The sequence below is a fragment of the Hibiscus syriacus genome, unplaced genomic scaffold (assembly GCF_006381635.1).
Source record: "Hibiscus syriacus cultivar Baekdansim isolate YM2019G1 unplaced genomic scaffold, ASM638163v2 tig00112857_pilon, whole genome shotgun sequence".
NCBI classification, from domain to species: domain Eukaryota; kingdom Viridiplantae; phylum Streptophyta; class Magnoliopsida; order Malvales; family Malvaceae; genus Hibiscus; species Hibiscus syriacus.
Genome location: NW_024063412.1, coordinates 454,158 through 479,679, shown reverse-complemented (window position 1 = coordinate 479,679; position 25,522 = coordinate 454,158). Strand labels below are relative to the sequence as shown.

Genomic DNA, 25,522 nt, shown 5'->3' with positions numbered 1-25,522 from the left:
CCCATTGCTCTTAAACTATATTCATCATCCTAATTATCGTCATTCACTTCCCATTCCTGTTCTACTATTCGTATTATGGTTATAAACTCGTGTTAAAATAATTTAAATTTTAATTTATCGACGATCTTTTAATTAGATAATTAACTAAAATTCTCAACAATTAGATTTTGTATTTTCAGGATGATATTGTCGTTGAATATTTTTTTGAATAGAAGCCGTTAGTATTATTAAAAAAAGTGAAAATATCCGAAATTATAATAAGAGTTTTATAATTATCATCGTAAACTAAATACATAATTTGAATTTTTCTTATAATATTAAAACTAGTCACTTTAGATCATATAAGGACCATACATAGAAAATGTTAAAAACCCAACCAAGAGACTTGAACAAAAATAGATACGAATAAATCTGATTACATTGGCAAACGAACCACAAAAGTGAATTAAGTTATTTAAAGACTATCGAGAACTGCAGATCAGAGACGAGCATTGTGAGAAACTATCCACAAACGTAAAATCAAGCATCCAAATTCAATCTAAAAGTCCATAGTAGGAAAGATCAACAAGATTTCAAATAAGCGTCATCTTGATTAATCGTAGCATCGTCAAATCCAATCCTGAGAAAACATAAATAAAAGAACGGACAAACGACCAAGAAAAAAAAAACTAAAAAACGTGCTACAAAGACAGAGATAAACGTGCAACACAGACATAGATAAACTTGCAACACATGTATAATTATTCTTATTAGAAAACAAAAGAAAAAACAAAGAGAAAAGAGAACCGATAGTTAACAACCAGAATTAAAGCTAGTGTTGCCACCGGCTAAAGAAAATCGAAGAAGAAAAAGTTGATATGTTCTATGAAAAACGATTCAAACTCAAAGGGAAAAAAATGTTATGGAATATTTAATAATTTGTATTCTTATTCATCATATAACGGATTTTGAAAAATATTTCAAAGAGAAAATATATATTGTTTGAATAATGTATGAAATCGATCCGAATCTATTAGATTATGTGCATGATATGATTTATGAACATTAGTTATGAATTTGATACTGCAGCAACTTGCCGTTTTCAAGTGAATTTCTTAGCTTTAATTATCATGAGTGGTGCCTTACATGATACTCAATTCAGTCACCCTTTATTCATGCATATATCCATATGTCTTCGTCACAATAATTACGAAGGACTTTGTTTGCATACCATGAATTCCTCTTATAGATTATATACATAAATAACAACTGGTACATAAACAAGACGAAATCAATTTTCGCACGTAAATTGGAAAACCCTAGTTAATCATACCATAATTGTTTCAGTTCCAAGGCAGGTTATTAAAAATAACATGGTTGATCCCCGTTTATAGTAAAGAGAATCATATAGGAATCAACTATAATTCATATTCTTTGAATTCAAAGTATGAAGGTATGATCTGATTTTATAAGATTGTTTTTTTAGATGATTTGAGACGAGTCGAGACGAATTTTGTGAGGAAGAGAGTTGAGGTATGAATCGACTGAATTCAGACAATTGCTATAATATTCCCACGTATCCTGATTAATCTAACCTTGTGCTCGTCCCTAATTTTATCTGGGTTTGTGTTTGGCAGCCAAGAAAAGGGCGAAAATCTAATCTTTGCTATTGGCAAATTCCCAGGCTTTTGCCTTTGTTGTGGCTTAAAAAATCAAAATGCCGGCTCTTTTGGCCAACACCAATTTATCCACGTTCTCTTTCTACACCAGTAGCATCCAATACTTTGTTCAGTCAAGCACGTTTCATGCTCAGCATATTTGAAAGCATCCAGTGATATTAATTATAAAAATAAAATAGACCCCCGTTCCACCAAACAGCACCACATTTCATTTTCAACTAGAAAATAGGCCATTCGCGGTGATTCGTTAACTGTGTGTATAATTAAGTTGTTAATTAAGTACAGTAAAGTAGGCGAAGCTTAGAAAATTATGTGTGCGTGTATATATATAAGTATTGGCCTTGGCTAATTAAGACAGAGGAATATGTCATCGCTTAGAAAAACCAGTACAAGTTACAGTGAAAATGAAGCTGAGCAGCTCAGGAGAGGACCTTGGACTCTAGAGGAGGATTCGCTTCTTATTCAGTACGTTGCTCGCCATGGCGAAGGCCGCTGGAACTTGCTCGCCAAACATGCAGGTAAATGAATCAGTTTCTTTAGTCTATAAATAGCGGACCGCGTAATAGCGGTAGCGGTGCCGTCCGCGACTGTTATTGTATGAACACGATACCTACAATCACCGTAATAGCACCCGCTATGTCCGCAATCGCGATAAACGCCATGCGACCGAAAACGCGACTGCAACAGCAATTTGAATCCTTCTAAGTAGAGTTTCGAGTTTATGAATAGAAAAAACAGCGCAGAGAAAGCTTGATTCTTGAAACAGGATCCGACCCGGTTGGACTATAAGACTTCATTTTTTTACCGTTTTGTTGGTTAGGCTTAAGGAGAACGGGCAAGAGTTGCAGGCTGAGATGGCTAAATTATCTGAAACCGGATGTTAAGCATGGAAACCTTACACCCCAAGAACAGTTTTTGATCTTTGAACTCCATTCTAAATGGGGCAACAGGTATCTTTATAATTTTCCTATGGTTTTATATTCAGACAGGAGTTCTCATTTGATGATAGTGGACAAGGCATAAACTTGTACATGTTGCGATTTCCAGGTGGTCGAAGATTGCTCAACATTTACCAGGGAGAACGGACAATGAGATCAAGAACTACTGGAGAACCCGCGTGCAGAAACATGCTCGACATCTCAAGATTGATGCGAACAGCACCGCGTTCCGGAACGTTATTCGATGCTATTGGATGCCGAATTTGCTTCAATTGATGGATGCTCAAGCACAAAACGAAACCTCTCAACGTCAAGTGTCGACGAGGCCTGAGCAGAATCCAGATTCGGATCGGATTGGTTGTGGAATTTCGTTTGTTTCTTCGTTAGAATCAATGGATGACATCTCGAAAGTATCCGGATTTTCAGAGTACCAAACAACTCCTATTAGCGTCTTTGGTAACAATTATGGATGCAACACGCTAGAGGCATCAAAGGATTGCTATAGTTGTGATAATACTAGTTTCTATGACGTGGAAACCATCAACCTGGCAGCCACGTCAGCACTAGCCGAGGGATTTCCCGACCCGGTGGGCGATTGTCACTTGGCGGATTACAATTGGGTTAGCGATGGCTTTGCAGATCATGGCCTATGGAACATGGGGGGACTATGGGAACTCAGGAATTTCCAATGAAGGGGAACCCCCTTTTTCTTTTGGTTAAATGACAGTTTTGGTCCCTCTATCATGTTTAGATTCGATATTTAGTCTCTATACTATAGTTTGACATTATTCAATCTTCTACTTTTAAGTCATTACAATTTACGATATAAAGATTAAATCCAAATCTAAATATGATACAGAGCCCAAAATCATTGTTTAACCATTGCATTCGAACATGTCCCAAGTTCGAGCACCATAAATATTAGGGAATGAGAGTTTAATATCAAATGAATGATAATTATCTTTGAACAAATCCTACATTATACTTATTATAGATTAATAAAAAAATCAATTTTTTTTATCCAATATCTATATTACATAGATTCCACTTAATTTATAAATCTGAAGATACTGAACGTTTAAATATGCTTAATAGTATATCTTTTTTTATATAATATATGGATAATAATATCAATTAAACTAATCTTAAATATAAACTAACATTTTTTTATGCATAATTGGTGTAAACTACAAAATTTTTATATTTTATAAATAAAAAGGGGTTACATCAAAATTGAAAGTCGAATAAGTTGAGTCTATCCTAGGAATCAAAATTTATTGTAAACGTCCCCTCTTGGCTGACCCACCAATGTTTGAAAACTTGAATATGATTCACCAAGTTTATGTGTTTAATGATAGGGAAATTTGAAAACTTTTTGTTATCAACCTTCGAGATCAGATCAGTGGTGGATCTATAAATTTATAAATGAACTAAAAAATTTAATATTATTTTTTAATATAATGGGTATATAAAATTTCTTATTTTTTCTTATTCCCTTATTATATTGAACTATATTTAATAATTAATCTAAAATAATGAGTATGTTTTTGACCCCTACAAGACCATATGCATCCGCCCCAGTCTCCAACTGAGGATAAGGAAGGTAGCTTCCTTATCTGTAATAAATATTTAAATTGCAATCAATTAAAAATTATCTGATTAAATTATTTATAAATCTTTTTCGCCTTAGATTTATCGTTTGAAGTACTTTATCGTACTTCATTTCTTCTTCATCCTTCGCTCACTTTATTTTACATCAAATCTTGATTTTCTTTGCATTTTGGTTAAATTTTTATTAAAAGGAATTTGATTTTGAATATTTAGTTTGCCCGAAGACATTCAATTATTAAATCTAAGTTTTATTTTCTCAATTAATTATTAAAATGAAAATTATTCAATTTCTTTATTTGAAAAGTCTAGATTAATTAAAATGGGCTTCTTCTTCGTATTTAATTTCATCAATTCATGAGTTAAGGTTCTTCTGAAAGATTTAAATCATGAGATGAAATGGTATGATGAGAGAGGGAGAAAAAAAAAAGAATGTTGATAAGGAGATCATCGATCATGAAGGATATAATAATTTTGAGTTTCAAATTTTAAACCATATTTTGTGTTTAGGACACCTATACTTTAGTAGAATTAAGTTATTCTTACTCTAATGCCATGTTCAGACAAAGTGGAATAACTCCAATTTAGGAAGAAACTTGGTTGTCTTGTTTTTCTTCATAATAGCTCCAATTCTTTCGCAATCAACTTTGAATTTAGTCGGTTAACTAATGTTGAAAATTATCACTAATTTTATACAATAAGCAAACTTGAATTCAAAGTGTGTTTCAGAAAAAGAGTAAGTATATTTGACCAGACTAAGCTGTTAATCTTTGTTCCTTTATATTTTTTTAGATCGTGAGTTTTAGACTCCCGAGAAGACCCCTATTCTTTCTCTTAAAGTCTCATTCCTCTCTTCTCTAAATAGAATTAGAATTAATATTAAATTTAGAACCTGTAAAAAAGGTGTTTCAGAAAAATAGTAATAGGAAATAAAATTATTATTTGTCATATTTAATTAAATGCTATAACGGTTGATTAAATAATCACTTTGACCCATTTTTAGAGTACTTTGACCTTAACGTTTTATTTTGAGACAAAAATGTTATCTCATAAATAAAAACCGTTAGTTAACAGATGATTAATACTTCAAAATATAACGCTAGAGGATAAATTGTTTTTTTTTAAATAATTTTAAAATTTTCACTCATGATATAATCTAACGAGTTGAATCGAATCACAAAAAATAATATAAAACCCTAAGTAGCAGAAGTGAACGTGGGAAGCACGCATGGTGGGATTTGGAAGCTAAGACAGTCTTTGTCGCGTAGATTGCGGAATTCCATGGAACTTATTATCAAATGGATGCGTGGGGAGGTAGGACTCTCTCTTTCGGTCTCTTTCTGTTTACATGTTTATTACTAAGTTCCATGCATCGCATGACCGAGACGCCTGATCTCAAATCTCGTGGCGGGCCAGCAAAACCTTTTCCAGCTCACTGTATCAACTCACCTCGAAATAGGATCCACTTCCAAACTACGTTTGTATCAAAGTTTGATGAATACAGGGAAGAACAAATTAAATTATTTAATTAAATTAATTGAATCAATAATCTTATACAATTAGCTATCAATATCATGTAAGGGGAAGATTTAATTAATGTGAAGCATAAACTTATCAAGTAAAGCCTTGATCTTATAAATGAATCAGTCCGTATAGACCCGAATATCCAAGGCAAAGCCCAATGATTTCCGAACGGAATCACTGCCGTCCACGTGTACTGAGGAATCACTGCCAACATTATAAAGCTCAAATTGGCCCAAATCCTAGCTCCTCTATAATCCGCTGCGGGGAGGAGCTTTTAACCCTTCGCTGTCCGTCGTCACGTCTTCTGAATATTTTGAGGTGAATCTTTTGGTTTTCTCATCATTTGTTTGTTTTCCTAGATAATGAAAGAAAAAGAAAAGAGAATGCTGAAACGTGTATATATATTTGCTTTCCTATGATACAGCTTGAAATATAAACCTTACTGGAAATTATTATCTTGTTATTTGATCTTGAAATTGATATAATTGCTGTACTCATCTTAAGTTGAGATCTTAGATTTTTAGTGAACTTATGAAGCCCTTTGATATTTGTATATGATAGTTAAATACTTGATCCAGTTTCTAAGTCATTTGATTTTTTAATTTCAACTTGTTATTTGCCACACAGTGCAGGTATCGAAGATGTATACATCAAGGAAGAAGATCCACAAGGATAAAGATGTTGAGCCAACGGAATTCGAGGAGTCGGTTGCTCAGGTTCTAAAATGATTTTATGTTTGGTGACATTGAAATGTGCTGTGCTGTGAACGATATAGGAATGTGTTCATGTTTGTTCGTTACAGGCTTTCTTTGATTTGGAGAACACCAACAATGATCTAAAAAGTGACCTCAAAGATCTCTACATCAATTCAGCCATGTACGAATGGTTCATTAGGTTCCATTAATTGTGAAGTTATTTGTTTTTGTCCGTCATATGAGTGATGTAATAATTTTCCCACATGCAGTCAGATTGATGTTTCTGGTAGCCGGAAAGCCGTTGTTATCCATGTTCCGTACAGATTGAGGAAACCTTTTCGCAAGGTTCAAGTTAATCTTGTGAGGGAGCTTGAAAAGAAGTTCAGCGGCAAGGTGCGGAAAGCGCTAACCTATTTCTTGCAGCTCTGCACAAATTAAAAAAACCCTGTTTTATTGTGTTATTCATGTATTCTTTTTGCATGATTCGGGTTTTATTTGTTTCACATGAATTTCTGTTTTGTATTTATAATGATTATTACAAGTTGGTTTGATTGGCATGCACATCTTTCCTGGTTTAATTTTAACTTGTTTTATGCTGACATGATAGGATGTGATTCTTGTTGCTACCCGAAGGATATTGAGGCCTCCAAAGAAAGGCTCTGCTGTTCAGAGGCCACGCAGCCGCACATTAACTGCTGTACATGAAGCAATGCTCGAAGATATAGTCTTACCAGCCGAGATTGTCGGCAAGCGTACTCGATACTGTATTGATGGATCAAAGATAATGAAGGTTCGGTGCTGCTCATATTAGTTCTAATGCTACAATCAGGATGCTAAATGTCAATGGAAATGTCCTAGCGATGAGTGGAATTTTGTGTTATCCAGAAATTAATTCTGGTTGAGTCCGTAAAATTTATGATTGTTGTCATCCTTCATAGATGTTTTGTTTTCTGAAGGCTAATATGCTCATTGGTTTTTTGCCACCGTTGTTGGGCTGGTCTATTTGGACCCAAAGGAACGAAACAACACAGAGTATAAGCTTGAGACCTTCTCCGCAGTTTACCGGAAGCTTGCCGGAAAAGATGTTGTGTTTGAGTTCTCTGTTTCAGAGGCATAGATGTATCTTCTTTCAAGTGTTTGGACACTTTTTTCTGTCCCTTTTGCTCCTGAAACTAAATTTTGTTGTTGAGCACCTTAAAATTTGAGATTTTGAGTTTCATGGGTTCACAATATTTGATCCATAAAAATGAAACCAAATGGTTTTTAGTACCATTTTACAGGTGACGAATGTAGGGTCTGTAGAGATGCGGTAAGCAATATGAATCGATTCCCTATTGCTCTATCGGGGGTCCCATTTCCACATTGTAGATCTACATTGGGCTTAACATAACATTTGTCTCCAAATTTGTCATTAACATCAAATTGATAGAACGTTTGAATAATGAAATCAGTTGTTTAATTAATTTAATTTTTAATTATAAAATCATCTTTGTTAAAATGTTAATAATATGTGACTAAGTTGATATTATCTAGATGATTGATAAAATTAATAGATTAATGGTCAAATAAAAATCATTTTGATAGATAAAATTAATAGATTAGTGGTCAAATTAAAGCCATTTTTGTAGTTAAGCTATCATTATGTAGTTTAGCCATCCTTTTATTACTACATGAACAAAATTGATTTATTTATGTAGCTAAACTATCAACGAAGGTAAAATCATATATCTAAATTCAATTCGATAGTTCATATCATAGAAGATCTATAAGATTATAAATAAGTGTTATCCTAATCAGTCGTGACGTCGTCTGAGAAAACATAAAATTAAAGGAACAACTAATTAGAGGTCAAATTAAACTATAAATTATTTTTTGAACAATGACATCTGGATCTTATTAATAATGGAATGAATCAAAATTACAACACATCAGAATAAAGAGATAAATTTAGAGATAATAGTCACCAAAATACTCAAACAAAAGTAAATACTAAACCTAAAAATACGAAGAAAATTAAAACCTTCCATTGAGAATGACGACCAATATCAAAACCCAATAACCTTTATACAAACTCCTTGTCTATGTCGAATGCTTGGCGAAGTGATAAATGAGTGAAGAGCGAACCAAATAATCTAGCAGACTGCTTCGCTACATAACTCTGATTACATCGGCAAACAACCTTTTACCAAAAGAGGGGATCTGACTATACGTGACAATCGACTAACCAATCAGAAAATAAATGTTGTAATGATTTTTGTGCAAGAACCAAAACAACCACAAAGGTACGTGAAAAAATCGTCCAAAAAAATATAAGGATCGTGTCACAAGAGCAGAGGAAGCGCGTGCCATAAGAGCAGAGAAAATTCTTGTCACAAGGACAAATATGTTTATTCAAAATTAAAAAGATTCAAGAAAAAAAATAAATACATAATTTAAAAAATAAGATAATTAATATTCCCTAGTAGTCAACACCCAATATTAAGATCGATACCGCCATCGGCTAAACAAAGATTAAAGAGAAAGAATGAGGTGATATAAAAATGTTAAAAGAAAACTAGGTTAAGAGAAAAGGGAGGGGCTAGGGTTTCCTATAAGTTTATTTTTATAATATTATTAAATATCAAAAGTGATAATAAGATATAATTTCATAAACTATGATACTATAGAGCTGTTTCACCGTGAACTGAATTAAGGCAATTCCAAATGATCAATTATACGTTGAGAAAGATTTTAACTTCTCTTTTTCCTCGCTAAAGAGAGCAAATTGCTTCTTGCATTACGCTCTCAATTTCATGGTTTCCCTTAAAATCTCAACTATTCCCTTATTTTTCGCCGTGTCTTTGATTCTTTTTAAAAGGTTAAATTTTCCTTTCGGTTAAACAATTATTTCTTGGATTTTTCCACTGTGGGTTCTCTCTCTCTCTCTCTCTCTCTCAGTTTGCTTTGCAGGAAAACATGAAGGATTTATGTTTCTGTTTGATCCATTAACCCTCCAGACAAAAACTACAGGTCTTTTGTCCTTTATGTTCCTCGAAATCCAAAAAAATCCAGTCATTGTCCTTTCTCTGACTTGTTTTTCAGTTGAACGAGTCTTTGTCGACGTTCAAGACTTCAAATATCTTCCCTGCCTACCGCAATTGAATTCCCTTTCCCTCCTTTACACATCCTTGAATTCCCTTTCCCTCCTTTACACATCCTTGAATTCTTCCAAATCTCCAAAATCCTTTTTTTTAAAGTGAAAAACACAAAAATATGTGCTCGGAAACAAGTTCCCGGGTATCATTTTCGCATGATCTAGTCCAACCAACGACCGAACTAAATGAAACTCGAAGGGACAGAACGATGTTAGAGCCATGTCTGGATTTCGAGTTTGACATTTGCAGCTTCGAGCAACATTATTCATCGGCAGATGAATTGTTTGCAAATGGAATGATACTTCCGAAAGTAGTCAAAGAACGTGAAGTCGCAGCGGTAGTTTCTCTTCCTCCACGGCCTAAACCGTCGACGACGGTCGAGGATTCAAGGAAAGAAATGGAGGAAAAGTCACGGTGCAAATCATTTTGGGGTTTCAAGAGAAGCAGCAGCCTCAACTGTGACAAAAACAAGAGCTCGATCTGCTCTATACCGCTGATTTCCCGAAGCAATTCGACCGGTTCGGTCCCCAATCCGAAACGTTTGTTAATAAAAGACGGTAACAAGCGTAGGAATTCGATGGCTTATCAATTTCCTCAAAAGCCTTCTTCGAAGAAAAACAATGGGAATTATGCATACGGCAACGGTGGTCGAATCAGTCCAGCCTTGAACGTCCCACCGCCTTATATCTCGACAGGAACGGCGGTTCTCTTTGGTTTAGGTTCTTTGTTACGTAATGGGAAAGTTAAGAAGAGCAAGAAATGATATTTTCCCGTCATTTTTCCTATTATTAATGTACATGATGTAACTTCTCTCCATCATACAACAAAACCAGTTAAAAGATGCTAAAAGAATCATCTGTGAATTTTATTTCGAAAAGTGAAAGCTTTCACATCCAAAAATTACAAAAAGAAGATAGGAATTCTTCGAGTCCGTCTCGAGAGTGTGTTGTGACCGAAAATCATGTCTGGTTTTTATTCTGGTTGTTGTAGTTTATTGGTGCATGAAACCATTGCCTGCAACTGAATAAGCTGGCCTCTTAAACTGCATTCTTCGACCTAAAAATGCAGCAATCCCTGTGAGTATATGTTTGGACTCTTTGTTTTTCTTAAAGTATCTATGTCCGACACCAGAATCCGAGTAACATAGGGGAAGACAAGTTAATTAAACGAGAACCAGAGACATTTTGAAGGCAAACCTGGAATGTATTTGTCTTGTGTAATAAATCTCCACATTCTTCAATAACAGATCTTTCTCTTATTGCCACTCTAGCCAATTCTGAAACTAAACTTTCCATTTCGTCAGCCTGCATTATTATTAAAAAAATACCAAAATGCATCAATATTTGTCACTTTCTTTTTCCTTTTTAAGCTTCACTCAATAAAGAAAGAAAATGTTTGATCTTGTTGGTATGATGAAGATCAAGCTTACCTTTGGTATAAAGCTTTGAACATGGCAAACTATCATTTCCATCACTTTCCTTGCAGAAGTCATTGCCTCCCCTATCTCTCTTGCATCTGCCTGCAAATAAGCAAAAAACAAGAAATCTCTTCATCCGAATAAACGATGAATGAGAAATGAAAATGGATGTGGAAAATGTGTACCTTAACATTCTCACCAATCGGAAGTTGAACAGAAATGTTCGACAATGATTGAATAGTCTCGAACAAAGAATTCAAATAATCCCCATGGAAATCAGACCATTCTTCCAGATATGGCATCTGAAAAGAGGTCAAACAAGAACATGTAGACAACATAAGCCATACATTATTGCAGTGAGCTAGTGACTAAGAAAACATATATCCTAAAGGATATATGTCCGAAACATATTGAGCGTAAGTATGTGTTAACTCGATCGATCAGCTGAAATATCAATATGAATTATGTAGATATAACCCTCTAAGGATTGTCGGAATATGCATGTTAAAGGTTTAAGGTCTTACTTGAGCTTCAAGAATCTTTGATAAGGTATTCATTCTTTGCAGAAGTTGAAGCTCCATGCGTTTCCTTCTCACACAATCATACAACTCTGATATCTTCACCTCAAGAGAATAAAGCATTCTCTAATAACATAAAAGGCACAAATTAAAGATTATTAGTTGAATCAGATGCATATGTTGATGACAATCCATTGAAATAATGATAATATTAAAGCATAGGGCTAACCTCAGTCTCTCTTTTCTGAATTTGAGTGGAGGCTTCTGCCTTGGCATTGGCATATCTCCATTGAAAGTAACAACTGTAAAGCAGTTTCAGGGAATGTAAATCTTCTTGATGACGAGAAACTTTCTTCGACGCCCTTATTGCATCGGTCCCGGGCTTTGAATGGGAAGGAACATGAGGTAGTGAAAATGGGGTCATCTTAGCAGATTTTCCCTTCATTAGTCCATTATGATGATGAAACAGAGAGGGATCTGAAGTCGATAATGGTGAATTCAGAGAGCGGAAGAAAGGAAAAGGAGGGAGTTTCGACGAGTCGCGGTCGGTATTCGCGTTTAGTTCGGCTAGCAATCGAGTAGACTCGGACTGAAACTTATCTGCATCTGGCATGGAAGAAGCGGAGGATTCCAGAGAGGAAAATGGAGGAGTAGATTTGGATGATAAGGAGATCCCACTCGACTGCAACAGCTTAGCGGCGGCTGAGACCTTGGCTGTCGATGAAATGTTTGCGGCACGTAGGTTTAATCTCATCGTCGTCGATGGTGGTAACGAAACAGTTCTTTCCATAGTGGGCGTATCGGGCCTCAAAGGAGTACTTGTGCTTCTCCCTAACAATTTGCTACCATCGATAAAGGTTCTAGAATGGCGATTTTTCTTTTGCATCGAAGAGTCAGAGGGTCGCGGAGTGTCGTAAGGCACGGGCAAGTTCTCGTCCGCCTCCGTATCCGGTTGCCGTCTCTGCCGTTGCGATGAGACCGAGTGGTGCTGTTTGTAAAGTATAGATTTCGAGGGGTCACCTGAAGAGTGGGAGGATGACACCGGAGACATGAACCTGGAGCTGACTTCTCTCACCCTAGGCCGCCGCGGTGGAGGGTGGGGAACCGCGGGAGTTGCCGCCGCCGCCGCCTCGTGACTTGTATTAGCAACTACTTCGTTCGCTTCCACCGTCATTACAAGAATAATACGTTAAAATTCGATCAATATTTGCAGTGATAAAGCTATCGAGATATGATCAGATCCCTAAATTAAAACAACAATTTGACTGAAAATGGAGAAGTGTTTGGTGAAGAAGAGAAATAGCCGTTGGGAGCAACGTTCGAGTTTTTAAAAAATCAATCGCGTCATCCGACGGGCACGTGATTTGTAGCACCCTTCACGGGTCTCTGGTGAGTGATGGCCCAGCCCACCCAACTACATAAACATACGACCCATTAGCATTTAACATTTTAACTAAAATAATTAAGTGATTTTGATAGATATAATTTTTCAATGATCAAAATAGAACTAATCATTTAATATAGTGGCTGTACAGATGGTTTACCCAGAAAGAAAAGAAAGGGAAAACGCCCTTCCCATCGTTCTCTTATTCAAATATTTGCGGAGAATTTCAATTCCCCAAACCGAAAAACCTCCCAAATTCCAATGCTATAACATTCCATCAAAATAATTCCAACACCCAAATTTCCCTTTCCCCTTCATTAATCGCAATGTCCGGTCCATCACTCATGGATTCCCTGTTTCAACGCAGTTTAGAGGACCTAATCAAAGGCTTAAGACAACAGCTGATCGGCGAACAAGCGTTCATCTCCAAAGCTCTCGAAGAAATCCGCAAGGAAATCAAATCCACTGACCTCTCCACCAAATCCACAGCTCTCTTCAAACTCTCCTATCTCTCCAATCTCCACTTCCACGACATGTCGTTCGCAGCTTTCCATGCCTTGGAAGTCCTATCCTCCCCTCGTTTCTCCCACAAAAAGATTGCTTACCAAGCAATCTCACTTTCCTTCCATGACTCTACCCCCGTCCTCCTCATAACTAATCATCTGCGCAAGGATCTTAACAGTACCAATGAGTTTGAAGTAAGTCTATCTCTTCAGTGTTTGTCTAGAATTGCTAATGTTGATCTCGCTAGAGATTTGACCCCGGAGGTTCTCACTTTACTGTCTAGTAATAAGCTTTATGTTCGGAAAAGGGCTGTAGCTTTAGTTTTAAGGGTTTCTGAGAAATACCCAGATTTTGTTCGGGTGTGTTTTAAGCGTTTAGTTGAGAATTTAGAGAATTCCGATCCTCAGATTTTGTTCTGCGGTTGTTGGGGTGTTTTCTGAGCTTGCTTGTAAAGATCCCAGATCGTATCTTCCTCTGGCACCTGAGTTTTATAAGATTCTGGTTGATTCCAAAAACAATTGGATTTCGATTAAGGTATTGAAGATTTTCTCTAAGTTGGCTCCTCTAGAACCGAGGTTAGCAAAACAGGTTGTTGAGCCGATTTGTGATCTTTTGAGGAATACTGGGGCGAAGTCATTATTGTTTGAGTGCATTAGGACTGTGGTTACTGGTTTGAGTGACTATGAATCTGCTGTGAGGCTTGCGGTTGGAAAGGTTCTGGAGTTTTTGGTGGATGAGGATCCGAATCTTAAGTACTTGGATTGCAGGCACTCAGGATTGTAGCTGAAAAGCACTTGTGGGCAGTGTCTGAGAATAAGGAAGTTGTAATCAAGTCATTGAGTGATGCTGATCCTGATATAAGGATTGATTTATTGCGTCTTGTGATGGCAATGGTATCTGAACATAATGTGTATGAAATTTCCAGGGTTTTGATCAATTTTGCAATGAAATCTGATCCCTTGTTTTGTAATGAGATTCTCGGTTCTATTCTATCAACTTGTTCTAGGAATTTGTATGAGATTGTTGTTGACTTCGATTGGTATGTATCACTTCTCGGTGAGATGTCAAGAATCCCACATTGCCAGATGGGAGAAGAAATTGAAAACCAGCTAATTGATATTGGTATGAGGGTCAAGGATGTTAGGTCAGAACTTGTTCATGTTGCTCGTGATTTGCTGATTGGTCCTGACTCCTGCCTTACTTGGAAATTCATTTTTGCATAGTGTATTATCTGCTGCTGCTTGGGCATCTAGAGAATATGTTGAGCTTTCAAGGAACCCATTAGAACTTATGGAAGCACTATTACAGCCTCGCACTAGTTTATTGCCACCATCAATAAGGACAATTTACATTCAATCTGCCTTTAAAGTGTTAATTTTTTCCTGCATACTTGCTTTGTGCGGGGGGGAAGTATTTTTCCCTCTTCATCACTGGATAACTTCCCCGTTGGAGTGTCAGCATCTGTGTCTTGTGAATCATTTGATGAATTTTCTATTGAAAATGATGCAGATGCAACTGTTGTACACGACCAGACATGTGCTTCTGCTTTTATCACCAAGGAGTCCATTATAAATCTATTGAATCTGGTTGAGTTGGCTTTGGGCCCTCTATTAGGAAGCCATAATGTCGAAGTACAGGAGAGATCACATAATTTGTTTGGTTTTGTTGATTTGACAAAACCAGAAATATTGAATTCCTCTGTTCAAGAGAAAGAGGATTCTGAGGGGAAAGGAGTGGAAACTTCCAAAATAATCAAACTGATGCGTGATGCCTTTTCCAAGGAACTAGGACCTGTCTCTTTAAGTGCCCAGGGAAAATTTTCTCTACCATATGGGTTAGTGCTTAAGGAGAACCTTGGTGGCTTGGAAATAATATGTGGTGATATCAAACCACCTTCATCAAACTCATTTTCTTTTGCAAGTCCTTATAAGGAGGAGAATGATAGGTTGTCTTTCTCTAACCTGCATATTAAGGAAGACTCTGAACAATCAAATGAGTCCACTTCTCTGTTAGCTGAGCATCGTAAGCGACATGAGTTGTACTATCTTCATTCGGTGAAGAGTGAACTAATTTCAAATGATTATCCTCCTGCTAATGACCCCACGTTACAAGGTGATATCAATGATAACACTGATGATCTTGTTAAAATCACCGCGGAATCCCTTGTTCCAAAGAGAAAACCGAATCATGGCAAGCCCTGGCCTGTGGTGGTGAAATTGGATAAAGTGGATGAGAAACTTGTTGCAATGAACAAGCCTGAGTCTAGAGATGATTCACTCTCAGGTTCTGTTCGTGATGTGCTTTTTGGTAGAGAAGATATTCCACCCATTTCCTCTTGAGGCAACCTTTCTAATAATCCATCTAACAAGAGAAAGGGAAAGGAAAAAACAACATACAAATCCACAAGCGGAATCAAAAGAAAATGTAATTGATGATGGAAATTCTAGTTCAAGGAGGACCAAAGATCGTGGTCATGGTAAGGAGAGAAGACATAGAAGTCCAAGGAAGAAAAATGCCGAGGAAAGGAAAAAGACCGATAAGAAAGAAAAGGAGAAGTCATTGTCACCATGGTAGGTGTAAATCACGGCAAGGAGCTATTGAAGCATGTTTTATAATATTTTAATATAACAAATTAAGACAATGTTTTTGGACTTGATTGAATTTTTCAAAGTTTTCAAAAATAATTCAAAGTCCATTAAACTTGAATTTGAGCACAAAACAGTTTTTCTAGGTATGTAGTACTGATACTGTTCTTACAGTATCGATACTACATGAACAATACCAATACTGTTCATGTGGTACCGATACTAAAGGTAAGAAAAGGATCGATAATCTCTAGCTAGTATCGATACTACCAGTTGTTTTCCAAATTACTCTAATTCTAAAATGCAAAATAGGCATCGATACTCAAGGGGTCCCTTTCTCTTACAGTGGTATCGATACCATGAAGAATAATATCGATAATGGTCAAACCCAATGGTCTTTAACGACTAGTTTATTTAAATTTTACAAAAGTAGTACCGATACTCATTAAATGAGTACTGATATTTCCTGTTCTGAGCGGTTTTAATTTGCAGAAAATTAATCTCCAACGGTTCCAAAACATCCCCAACGGCTAGAAACGACCACAAACTCATTCCAACATATAAAAACTAGTTGAATAAACTTGAAGAAGGTTGAATAACACCATCCGATCAATCAAACATAATAGAAGAGTTTTTCATTCTTATTTTCATTTATCTTGTAAATATTAGTGTTTTGTTAGCTCATTGCAAATCTTTTAATTGTTTTCTTGTGAGTTTAATTTTTGTAAACACCTACCATTGAGATGTTTTCTTGTTTATATATTTTCAACCTTTGTAAAAGGAATTGGTTCTAGCTTAGCCTTTGAAAAGCTAGGGAGTTGTAAATGTTATCTCTATGTCATGGAAAAAGAAAGAATAAATTAGTGGATTTGTTAGAAAATCCTAGGTGAGGAGCTTAGGTAGTGGATGGAGACTTGGTTGAGAAGTCAAACTATTATAAATCATTGTGCAAATTGTTTCATCTTTTAAATCCTTACTCCCTAAACTCAAAAAACCAATTCACCCCTCTTCACAATTATTCAGTTGATCAATTTGAGCTTTATCGAATCTTAACATGAGTCGAGGAGCCTTCGAAAGTTCCTGCACAAACGTCAGTGATTCCTGATTTTCTTTTATAGCTCGAGACAAATTGGGTGATAAAATTAGCCCCTGTATTCTTCTGCATTCTTGTGAGCTTAAGGTTAGTTCCGTTGTAAATTTATATTTCCCCTTATTCATTGGGGTGTGTGGTTTATTGAAATTTGAACACTGTGATTTGTATTTGGATGTTACACATTTTGAAATTTAATTTTGAAACATTCTCGTCCTTGTGCCTTAAATTGAAAAGTTGCTAAAGTTCAAGGGTTAAAAATTATTTTATCTCTTTTTTCTAATGGGTAAAGCATATTGGAGATCATTAAACAATAAATCAAATGAACATTTTGATCAAGTTAAAAAAGAAAGAAAAGGAAGAAACCCTAAAATGGTGAAACCTAGTTCGCATTCGTATCCCACTGTTAATCTCAGCCATCAGAGGGTTTTCTGTCGGAATTATTACCGGTAGAAAGGAGAGATGCAGGTGGTTTTGCAGGATTGGAGTTAGAAAGACTAAGACCCCCCTCGTTGGAGAAGGAACATCGGGTTACGAAAAATGTGAAAAATAAAGGGGATAAAGAGGAAGGTATGGCGTCTGGCTTAGTCGATATGGATACTCAGATGGTTTCCGATGGCAATGTTAATGTTGAGATGATGGTGGAGGGGGATGGTTCGGATGTACAAACTAGCCTTGACATGGAAAAGCAATAATATGCGAGCGCTGTCATAGGTGCAGAATATCGAAAACTTGAGGTGGTGTCACCACATGCCATGGACGATGTGGTGGTTTAGGTGGATGAGTGTGTGATCGACACTAGTGGACCTTATCTTTCGATACAATTTGCTAAGAAAGTCCATGAAAGAATTGATCAAATCATGGGACGTTCGATTATCGTTCGATTGCTTAGGCGTTCGATTATCGATCGAATCGTTCGATTACTTGGGCGTTCGATCGATTATAAGACTTTGGTCAATAAAGTTACTGCGTTATGGCAAGCTCAGGGACGTTTCCAGGTTGTGTATCTAGACAATGAATATTACTTGATTAAATTTGAGAATGAAGATGACTATGAGCATGACCTATCACCAACGGACCATGAACCATATATGGTAGTTATTTGACGGTTTAACCTTGGAGCCGAACCTTTTCTACGATGGAGGATCACCCATCTAACGTCATTGTTTGGGTTCGTCTACTAGGTCTTCCTTATCGATATTATTTTAAGGCATTGTTCTGACATATTGCGGATGCCATTGGAAAAGTGATTAAAATCGATTATAGTACGCATTCAGGAGAACGAAGGCGTTTTAAAAGGTTGGCGGTAATGGTGAACTTAAACAAACTTCTTATTTCGTGTCTTAAGATCAATGGATTCTGACAGAAACTAGAGTATGAGAGGCTCCAACAAATATGCTTCAAGTGTGGGATGTATGGTCATTCGAAAGATAATTGTGGAAATTCGGTATTTAGTGTGGAGAACCAAGTTGAAAAACAACCAACCGAGGACAATATCACGCATGTGGTTGAGGAAGCAACTTATGTCTTTGGTCCGTGGATGGTTGCAGAAAGAAGACATCGCCGATCAAGGAATAGTGGGAGCTCAAATGAGCAAACCAATAATGATGTATCAAAGGGATCTCGATTCACTCTTCTAAGTGAATTAAATGATAGAAGTGTGGCCCTTGGACAAGGAGTGGTGAACAATAGTGTTGTAGGAAAGTCAGTTGACCAGAGACTGGCCGTGAGTTCTAGCTCAGTAAAATCAATTGATCCCAAGAAGAAAAGATGTTATGACCCTGTGAAAAAAGAAGAACAATCGAAGGAAATAGAGGAAGGGAGATTAAGGAGAGGAGAAAGGGATTTCAAGAAGATTGAGTTTTCATTCATTCCAATCATACCGTAAGCCTTACCTAGTACATTGCTTATATATTTACATTGTAACAACCCATTTACCAGCTGGTAATACAGCTGTCCTAACAGTTAGATTCCCTTGCAGGTGCTGTTGGCATGACTTTCTTCACTGCTGGCAACACCCCTCTCCTTAATTAAAATCCCTAATCCTATTTCAAATTTCCCTAATTCTCCTCCGTCTTCTCCGATTAATGAATCTCTTATGATCATGACAATACCCCTTCCATGAAAGGATCCTTGTCCCCAAGGATCAAATCCTAATAATTGTGCCTTAAGCTCAATATAGTTTACCCCATGTTGTAAAACAATGCAGGTACCATAAACCCTTGCTGCTAGCCTTAATCCTTTTCGAAGAGCAAGTGAGGTTTGATGGTAAGATCGAAACTTCAAGTAAATTTTGTCCTCTGCCTTTATATCCCTGTCTGTCAATTTTATTTTAGCAAAAAATTTCAGCCTTGCTTGAGTCTTCTGAAAAATTTTCAGATTCAAAATTTTTTGTTTAAGTAACTGATTCTTGCTGCTTTCTTTGTTGACTTCCCATATAGTTATGACATTCCCCTTCTCTTGAAATGATCCTAGAAACACAGATTGAACAATGTTGCCATTTGAAGTGGTTAACCTTCCAGTCAAGACATCCTCATTATAGGACAGTGCAAACTTTAAACTAGAGAGAGATAATGAGTCGCCAACAAGAATATCATTGCTGGAGACCTGCTCTGCCAATGTGCCAATGGTGGTGTACAAGGATAAATAGACCTGCAGAAGAGCTGGTCTATCCTTGCTTATACACTCAAATAATACTTGTAAGCAAAACTCATGGAAGTCAACATCAGATTTGCTATTCCAGGAAAGGTCACAGAAGAGTTGTGCAAAAACAATTAAACTTGGATCAGAAGAGAAAGTGCTGACAAGTTGATCAACAGTAACAGCAGTAGGTCCATCATTGCCTGCTCTTAGACTTGTCGAATCAAAGACCTTGTGCATTGCTCGTGAAAGCAGTGACTGACACCCTAGGGTCATTCCTGTCACCCAAACTCCACCAAGGCTAATTTTCAGGAACAAGCTCAATCACTTGAGGCCATTATCGAGGGCCACAAACACGAATTGTCTTCAAAATAGAACACTCGGGCAGAATGCAAGGAGTAATCTCACAAAAACTTGTTTCAGAATAATGCTCAATTTCCCTGATTGTGACTTCAAGAGGAGCATAAACGGGGAGGCCAGTGTCGACTTCAATAGTTTGAAGCCAACGAGCATCCGTTGCAAGGACATACAAATGTCGGAATGCCTGAAGGTGGCAACGGTTGTCATTGGGTCCTGTAGGCAACTGTGGATAGAGAGTGATAAGTAATGCTGCAATGGAACTGTTGCTGGTAGAAAATATCCTCGTTCCTCCACCAAGAAACAAGAAACCAATTGCTAAGCTCACCACCATCTGGATACCATAGTTGGCATGACCGTCTACAGAGCTTCGGTTGCGGAGAAGCCTTAGAAGCTGGAATGTCCGTAAATGTCCAGAACCAGCTATAACCACAGACAAGGATAGAACAATAAGATAAAGACACATCTCCAATGTGCCTCGGTCAACATACTGATATAAACCCTTGGGAAAGGTATTCCTATTTGTAGTGGAAACAAGCTTGATATCATTCAGGAAGTAGACAACATATTCATAAAGCAACTCCTGTGCATTTCCATCCTTTGTGCCAGCATATCTCAACCCAAGAGAAATACATGCCCCGACTACTATATTGACATATGCCTGTAAAGTAGTTTATGCATCCATTTCATCAATATCCATAGTATCATCTCCAAGGCTATTGATACCATTTTCTACAATTTCAGGAATCTGGGACTGAATCCAGTCTTTAGAGGGATGAATCCTGCCCCACATGATCAAATTCCGAGAAATGACACGAAGCATTATAAAATCAGGTCTTACGTATTGCAAATCGAAATGTGTTTGGGGGATTGTGAGCCTAGAGACAATCACCTCTGATTCACTCTTCAAAAACATTAGAGCAAGAGCTATCATAACCCCAGGTGCAGTGACATCAACATTGACAGAGGTCCCATCCATCATCTGCCCAGTGCCCCGGTTATGTTTATCCATTGATGTAGAAAGCAGGGGGAACCTTTCATTTCGATTTTCCTTTCCACCAATATAATGAAATAGCCGATCAACCAGTGTATCCATGAATCCCAATGTGTTTTCTCCTCGGCCTAATGCAACAAGACCCAATGAAAAGCCTGCAGAAACAGCATAACCCTCCCTTTCAAGGACATTGTCGCCTCCACTTCTTCGGCCTATTTCACTCAGTAATCTTTGCATTGTTTGAGGGTGTGCTGATCCTTCAAAAAGAAGCCCGAGTAACATTAGTGCTGCAGTCTGCAGCAGTGTTGGTAACTCCAACTCTGGATAGGAAGATGGATGGTGAGCAGGTATATGCACATAAAGACACTTTGCTATTGAAGGTTGCATAGTCCCTCTATAAGAAGTTGCCAGACCCAGCATTAAACATGCAGTTGTGCTTTCATGTTCCTGTGAAAAGTATTGGTATATGTCCATAATCCGTAAAACACGCATAAATCCGTGTAATCCAAGAGCAAGGAGAAGTCCAGCATGAACTGCATTAGGTTCCTCGGGCTTGTTATATATTATCCATGTTCTAGACACTTTTCCTTGAAGTGAGGCCAGTCTTAAACCGGCAGCAACAACATTGTGGAACTCAGGCCATGACTTCAGCTCTTGTATGTTCCTCATGCTTGGATCAAGATTAACAGTAGTATTTTGTTGGGCAGGCAACCGCCCTGCTAAAACAATCTTTGGGACGGTAAAAGCTTTTGTTAATAGAGTATATATAGTTGCTTTAGCCGTAGGAACCTCAATCTGCTTTCTAAAGCACGATATAGAACCACCAGAAGGATCATGTTGAACTTCTACTCCGTCAACTTGTCTTATTGGAGGAAAAAGCAATGCAGACTATGAAAGTACGCGAAAAACTAAAGCTGCAGCAGTAACAACAACAATACCCGCTCTTATAGACATTGCAGTCCCAATTGCCCGCAAAAAATGCAAAAGCATCCAATTTCGAGGAAGCCTTATACCAGTTGTATAATCTTCAGCAGCCTGTAGGAGTTCCAGAAACTGTACGGTAGCATCAATTGCATCTGTAGCCCACCATGGTGGTGCTTCTAAAAGTCCAAGAAGAAGTCTTTGTGTGGCACGTGGAATTGCAATATAATAATACCGATGAAACAAACGTGCATATGGTTCAAGAGCTGGTAACCCAGCAACTGGATGCTCATCCAAGGCTGTTGTTGGAGGAGGAACTAGAAGTGCAGGGACTACAGCAGCCGTTAAACTAGTAGTCTCATAGTGTGCAACTTCTTCATCACATACACTTAAAATGACACCGGCACCATTTACAACAGCCCATCTTGGAGTTGATGGTATGAGCTGAGAATGTTTTCCAGATCCACGAGAAGAAGCAGTAATTTGAATCTTTGATGTTGGCAATTTATCGAACACCTGAGAATTATCATGTTTTTGCTCACACTCTTTACCGGTCAACAACTGTAAAATGTACTCCAAACGATCCTTATTCATTGCAATCTTTGTCTCCAAGTACTGATCTTGCTTCACTAACTTTGATAAGTCTTCAATCTGCTGTTGAATCGCAGAAAAAACAGAGTATGCAGCCATTGCTTTGCCAGGAGTTGTGGCTCTGTATACCAATTGTTATGATCCTGCGAAAGAAGAAGAACAATCGAAGGAAATAGAGGAAGGGAGATTAAGGAGATGAGAAAGGGATTTCAAGAAGACTGAGTTTTCATTCATTCCAATCATACCGTAAGCCTTACCTAGTACATTGCTTATATATTTACATTGTAACAACCCATTTACCAGCTGGCAATACAGCTGTCCTAACAGTTAGATTCCCTTGCAGGTGCTGTTGGCGTGACTTCCTTCACTGCTGGCAACACCCCTCCTCTTAATTGAAATCCCTAATCCTATTTCCAATTTCCCTAATTCTCCTCCGTCTTCTCCGATTAATGAATCTCTTATGATCATGAAAAACGAGTGGTTTCAAAAGGAAATGCTACTAATGGAAGGAAGTTGGTGCTCCAACAGATAAATGTGGTGAGTATTTTGGAGAAGCAGGAGCCAGCAGTGGTGTCGCAACGTAAAGTTAATGCAAAGGGGAATCATTCAGTTGTGATAATATCAGAGGATAACAAAAGGAATAATTCAGGTGTAGATGTATCAGGAAAATGGAAGCAAAAGAGCATGTTTGATACTTCGAAGGCCCTTAAAATTAGAAGAAGCAAAGTGATCCGATTGCCAAAAAGCACAGCTCTCTCGGATTGGATCCAGGTGGCCCAGGATAAGGCAGGTCTTGGAAGCCAACCAGTGATTTCGTTACCAGGGGTTCCTCCGAATGTATTGGGCGAAACATCGAATAGTGTGAAGGACAGTAGCAAAGGGCTTCCGAACGCACCTCGTGCAATAGACGGTGATTGGTACCGAGAATGCTGATTCGAATTTGCCCCAGTAAGGCTCTTCCTTTTTTTTTGTTCTTATGGTTAATCTTCTCTTTTGTAATTATCAGGGGGCAGGTAGCCCTAGCTTTAAACGGTATTTCAAGGAGCATTGTCAGCATGTTCGACCTAAAATTACCGCGTTATCTGAAACTCGAATAAGCAACCACATTGCGGATAAAGTGGTGAGTAGACTGGGGTTCTCAAATTATACTCGAGCCAAGGGTTTTAGTGGTGGTATTGAGCTCTTATGGAATGACCAGGTGAATTTAGTTAGTATCTCTAACCATTTTATTCATTGCCGGTACAATTTAGAGGATGATAGTAGGTGGTATTTCCTTACAGCGGTGTATGCGAGTCCCGAAGTCATTATGAGAAAGCACCTTTGGGGGCGTCTCTCTGAGCTTAATCCTAAGTCCGATTCTCCTTTGATCCTTGGCGGGGATTTCAATTCTATTGTGAGATCAGAAGAACGAAAAGGCGGTATGGGTCTTGGCTCCGGCATCGATAAGCTTTTTTGTGAGTTCATTTTCGATATGGGCCTTTTAGAAGCTGATTATAGGGGTCTGGATTTCACTTGGAGACTTGGTAGTCTCTATAAACAGCTTGATAGATGTCTCATGAACACGTGTTGGGCTAATATATTTTCAGCTTCTTTTGTGCTTCATTTGGACAAAATTGGATTTGATCATTGCCCGTTAGCTTTTTAGGAGAGTAATAACATTGTAATGGTAGGGACAAACCGTTCCATTTTATTGCCTCCTAGTAGGATCACCCACAGTTCAAAAAGTTCTTGACGCAGGAGTGGAATTCTGATATGGGGTTCTAGCGAATATTTATTCCTTCTGAAGTAAGATTCAAGAGTGGAATTCAAATATGTTCGGACATATTGAGAAGAGGAAGAATAAGTTGTTGACGAGAATTAAGGGTATTGATCGAGCGCTCATTTTTTCCTACTCCGATAGTTTGGTGGATCTTCAGGAAAGGTTAAAGGAGGAGCTAGACATTACTCTTCAGCAAGAAGAGAGTCTCTGGTTTCGAAAAGCTAGAACAAAATGGGTGTTGTATGGGGATAAAAATAACAAATATTTCCATACTAGCAATAATGCAAAGACGGAGAATGAATCGGGTGACTGCGGATAAGTCTTTGAATGGTGAGTAGGTTTCGAATCAAGAGACCCTCAAGTTAATGGCTGTCGAGTTCTTTCAAAGGTTGTTTACGAGTGAAGATGATCATGGTCCTATGTTTTCGATCCAAGGGCACTTCTCGAACGTTTCGGTGGAGGAGGTTAATGGTCTCTCTCGATTGGTGACAGATGAAGAGATCAAGGATGTTCTTTTTAGCATGAATCTGTTGAAGGCACCTGGGGTAGATGGATTCCATTATTTCGTCTATCAACGGAATCGGGAAGTGGTTGGGCTTAGTGTATGTCGACTGGTGAAGAACATTTTTGCGAGGAGTGATTTTGATGAAGCTCTAAATCAAACTCTGTTGGTGTTGATCCCCAAGGTTAAAGCCCCTGAATCCCTTAGTTCCGACCTATCAGCCTTTGTTCGATGCTCCATAAGCTTATCTACTCTACTTCCATATCCATTAGGGTTCACTTGGTTAATGAATTTCTCGTTTTAGAAATGTTACATTGGCTGAACCAGATTTTAATTTTTAAAAAAAATAATTTTTCGACTTTTAAAAAATTTAACTCAAGGGTAAAGTAAAAAAATGTCCCCTGATTATAGGGTGATATTTTGTTGAGTCCCATAACTATTAAAAATTATAAAATAGTCTCTTGACTATATAATATTATTTTGTTAAGTCCCATACATATTAAAAGTTACAAAGTGATCACTTAAAAAATCGATGATCTTCTGAGCTTTATGTTAACCAATTGATTGCGATATGATAAAATCTGATATCAGAATTGATTGATTTGTATTTTGTGGATCGAGGCTTCATTTACGTTATGTCGCCGAACTAGTGCTTCAAACATTACAATGCCAATAGAGATCATTAAAATATGATTTTATCATA

The 25,522-nt window shown here is 37.5% G+C and overlaps 4 protein-coding genes and 3 pseudogenes across 6 annotated transcripts; 5 read left to right on the top strand and 2 right to left on the bottom strand.

Moving 5' to 3' along the window:
• Nucleotides 1–1,998: 1,998 nt before the first annotated feature.
• LOC120184136 (transcription factor MYB62-like) lies at nucleotides 1,999–3,338 on the top strand. Its single transcript, XM_039188685.1, has 3 exons — nucleotides 1,999–2,176; nucleotides 2,479–2,608; nucleotides 2,706–3,338. The coding sequence occupies exons 1-3, from the start codon at nucleotides 2,023–2,025 to the stop codon at nucleotides 3,286–3,288; spliced, it is 867 nt and encodes a 288-aa protein (XP_039044616.1). The 5' UTR covers nucleotides 1,999–2,022; the 3' UTR covers nucleotides 3,289–3,338.
• Nucleotides 3,339–5,945: 2,607 nt separating this feature from the next.
• On the top strand, nucleotides 5,946–25,337 carry LOC120184137 (40S ribosomal protein S7-like). Of its 3 annotated transcripts, none has more exons than XM_039188688.1 (8): nucleotides 5,946–6,046; nucleotides 6,361–6,444; nucleotides 6,531–6,604; nucleotides 6,693–6,816; nucleotides 7,031–7,213; nucleotides 7,421–7,542; nucleotides 15,934–15,941; nucleotides 25,326–25,337. In XM_039188688.1, the coding sequence occupies exons 2-6, from the start codon at nucleotides 6,370–6,372 to the stop codon at nucleotides 7,538–7,540; spliced, it is 576 nt and encodes a 191-aa protein (XP_039044619.1). In that variant the 5' UTR covers nucleotides 5,946–6,046; nucleotides 6,361–6,369; the 3' UTR covers nucleotides 7,541–7,542; nucleotides 15,934–15,941; nucleotides 25,326–25,337. The 3 variants fall into 3 exon arrangements, with proteins under 3 accessions (XP_039044619.1, XP_039044618.1, XP_039044617.1); XM_039188686.1 differs by lacking the exons at nucleotides 15,934–15,941; nucleotides 25,326–25,337 and adding exons at nucleotides 22,163–22,172; nucleotides 23,087–23,100 and having other exon boundaries at nucleotides 5,953–6,046; XM_039188687.1 differs by lacking the exons at nucleotides 15,934–15,941; nucleotides 25,326–25,337 and having other exon boundaries at nucleotides 5,948–6,046; nucleotides 7,421–7,545.
• On the top strand, nucleotides 9,657–10,320 carry LOC120184159. The gene has a single exon (XM_039188697.1). It carries the CDS (start codon nucleotides 9,676–9,678, stop codon nucleotides 10,318–10,320), a length of 645 nt encoding a protein of 214 aa, XP_039044628.1. The 5' UTR covers nucleotides 9,657–9,675.
• Nucleotides 10,402–12,717, bottom strand: LOC120184135 (annotated as a pseudogene).
• On the top strand, nucleotides 13,047–15,954 carry LOC120184158 (annotated as a pseudogene).
• Nucleotides 19,021–22,657, bottom strand: LOC120184156 (annotated as a pseudogene).
• On the top strand, nucleotides 23,243–24,636 carry LOC120184155. Its single transcript, XM_039188696.1, has 3 exons — nucleotides 23,243–23,468; nucleotides 23,572–24,190; nucleotides 24,345–24,636. Exons 1-3 carry the CDS (start codon nucleotides 23,243–23,245, stop codon nucleotides 24,634–24,636), a joined length of 1,137 nt encoding a protein of 378 aa, XP_039044627.1.
• Nucleotides 25,338–25,522: the final 185 nt, after the last annotated feature.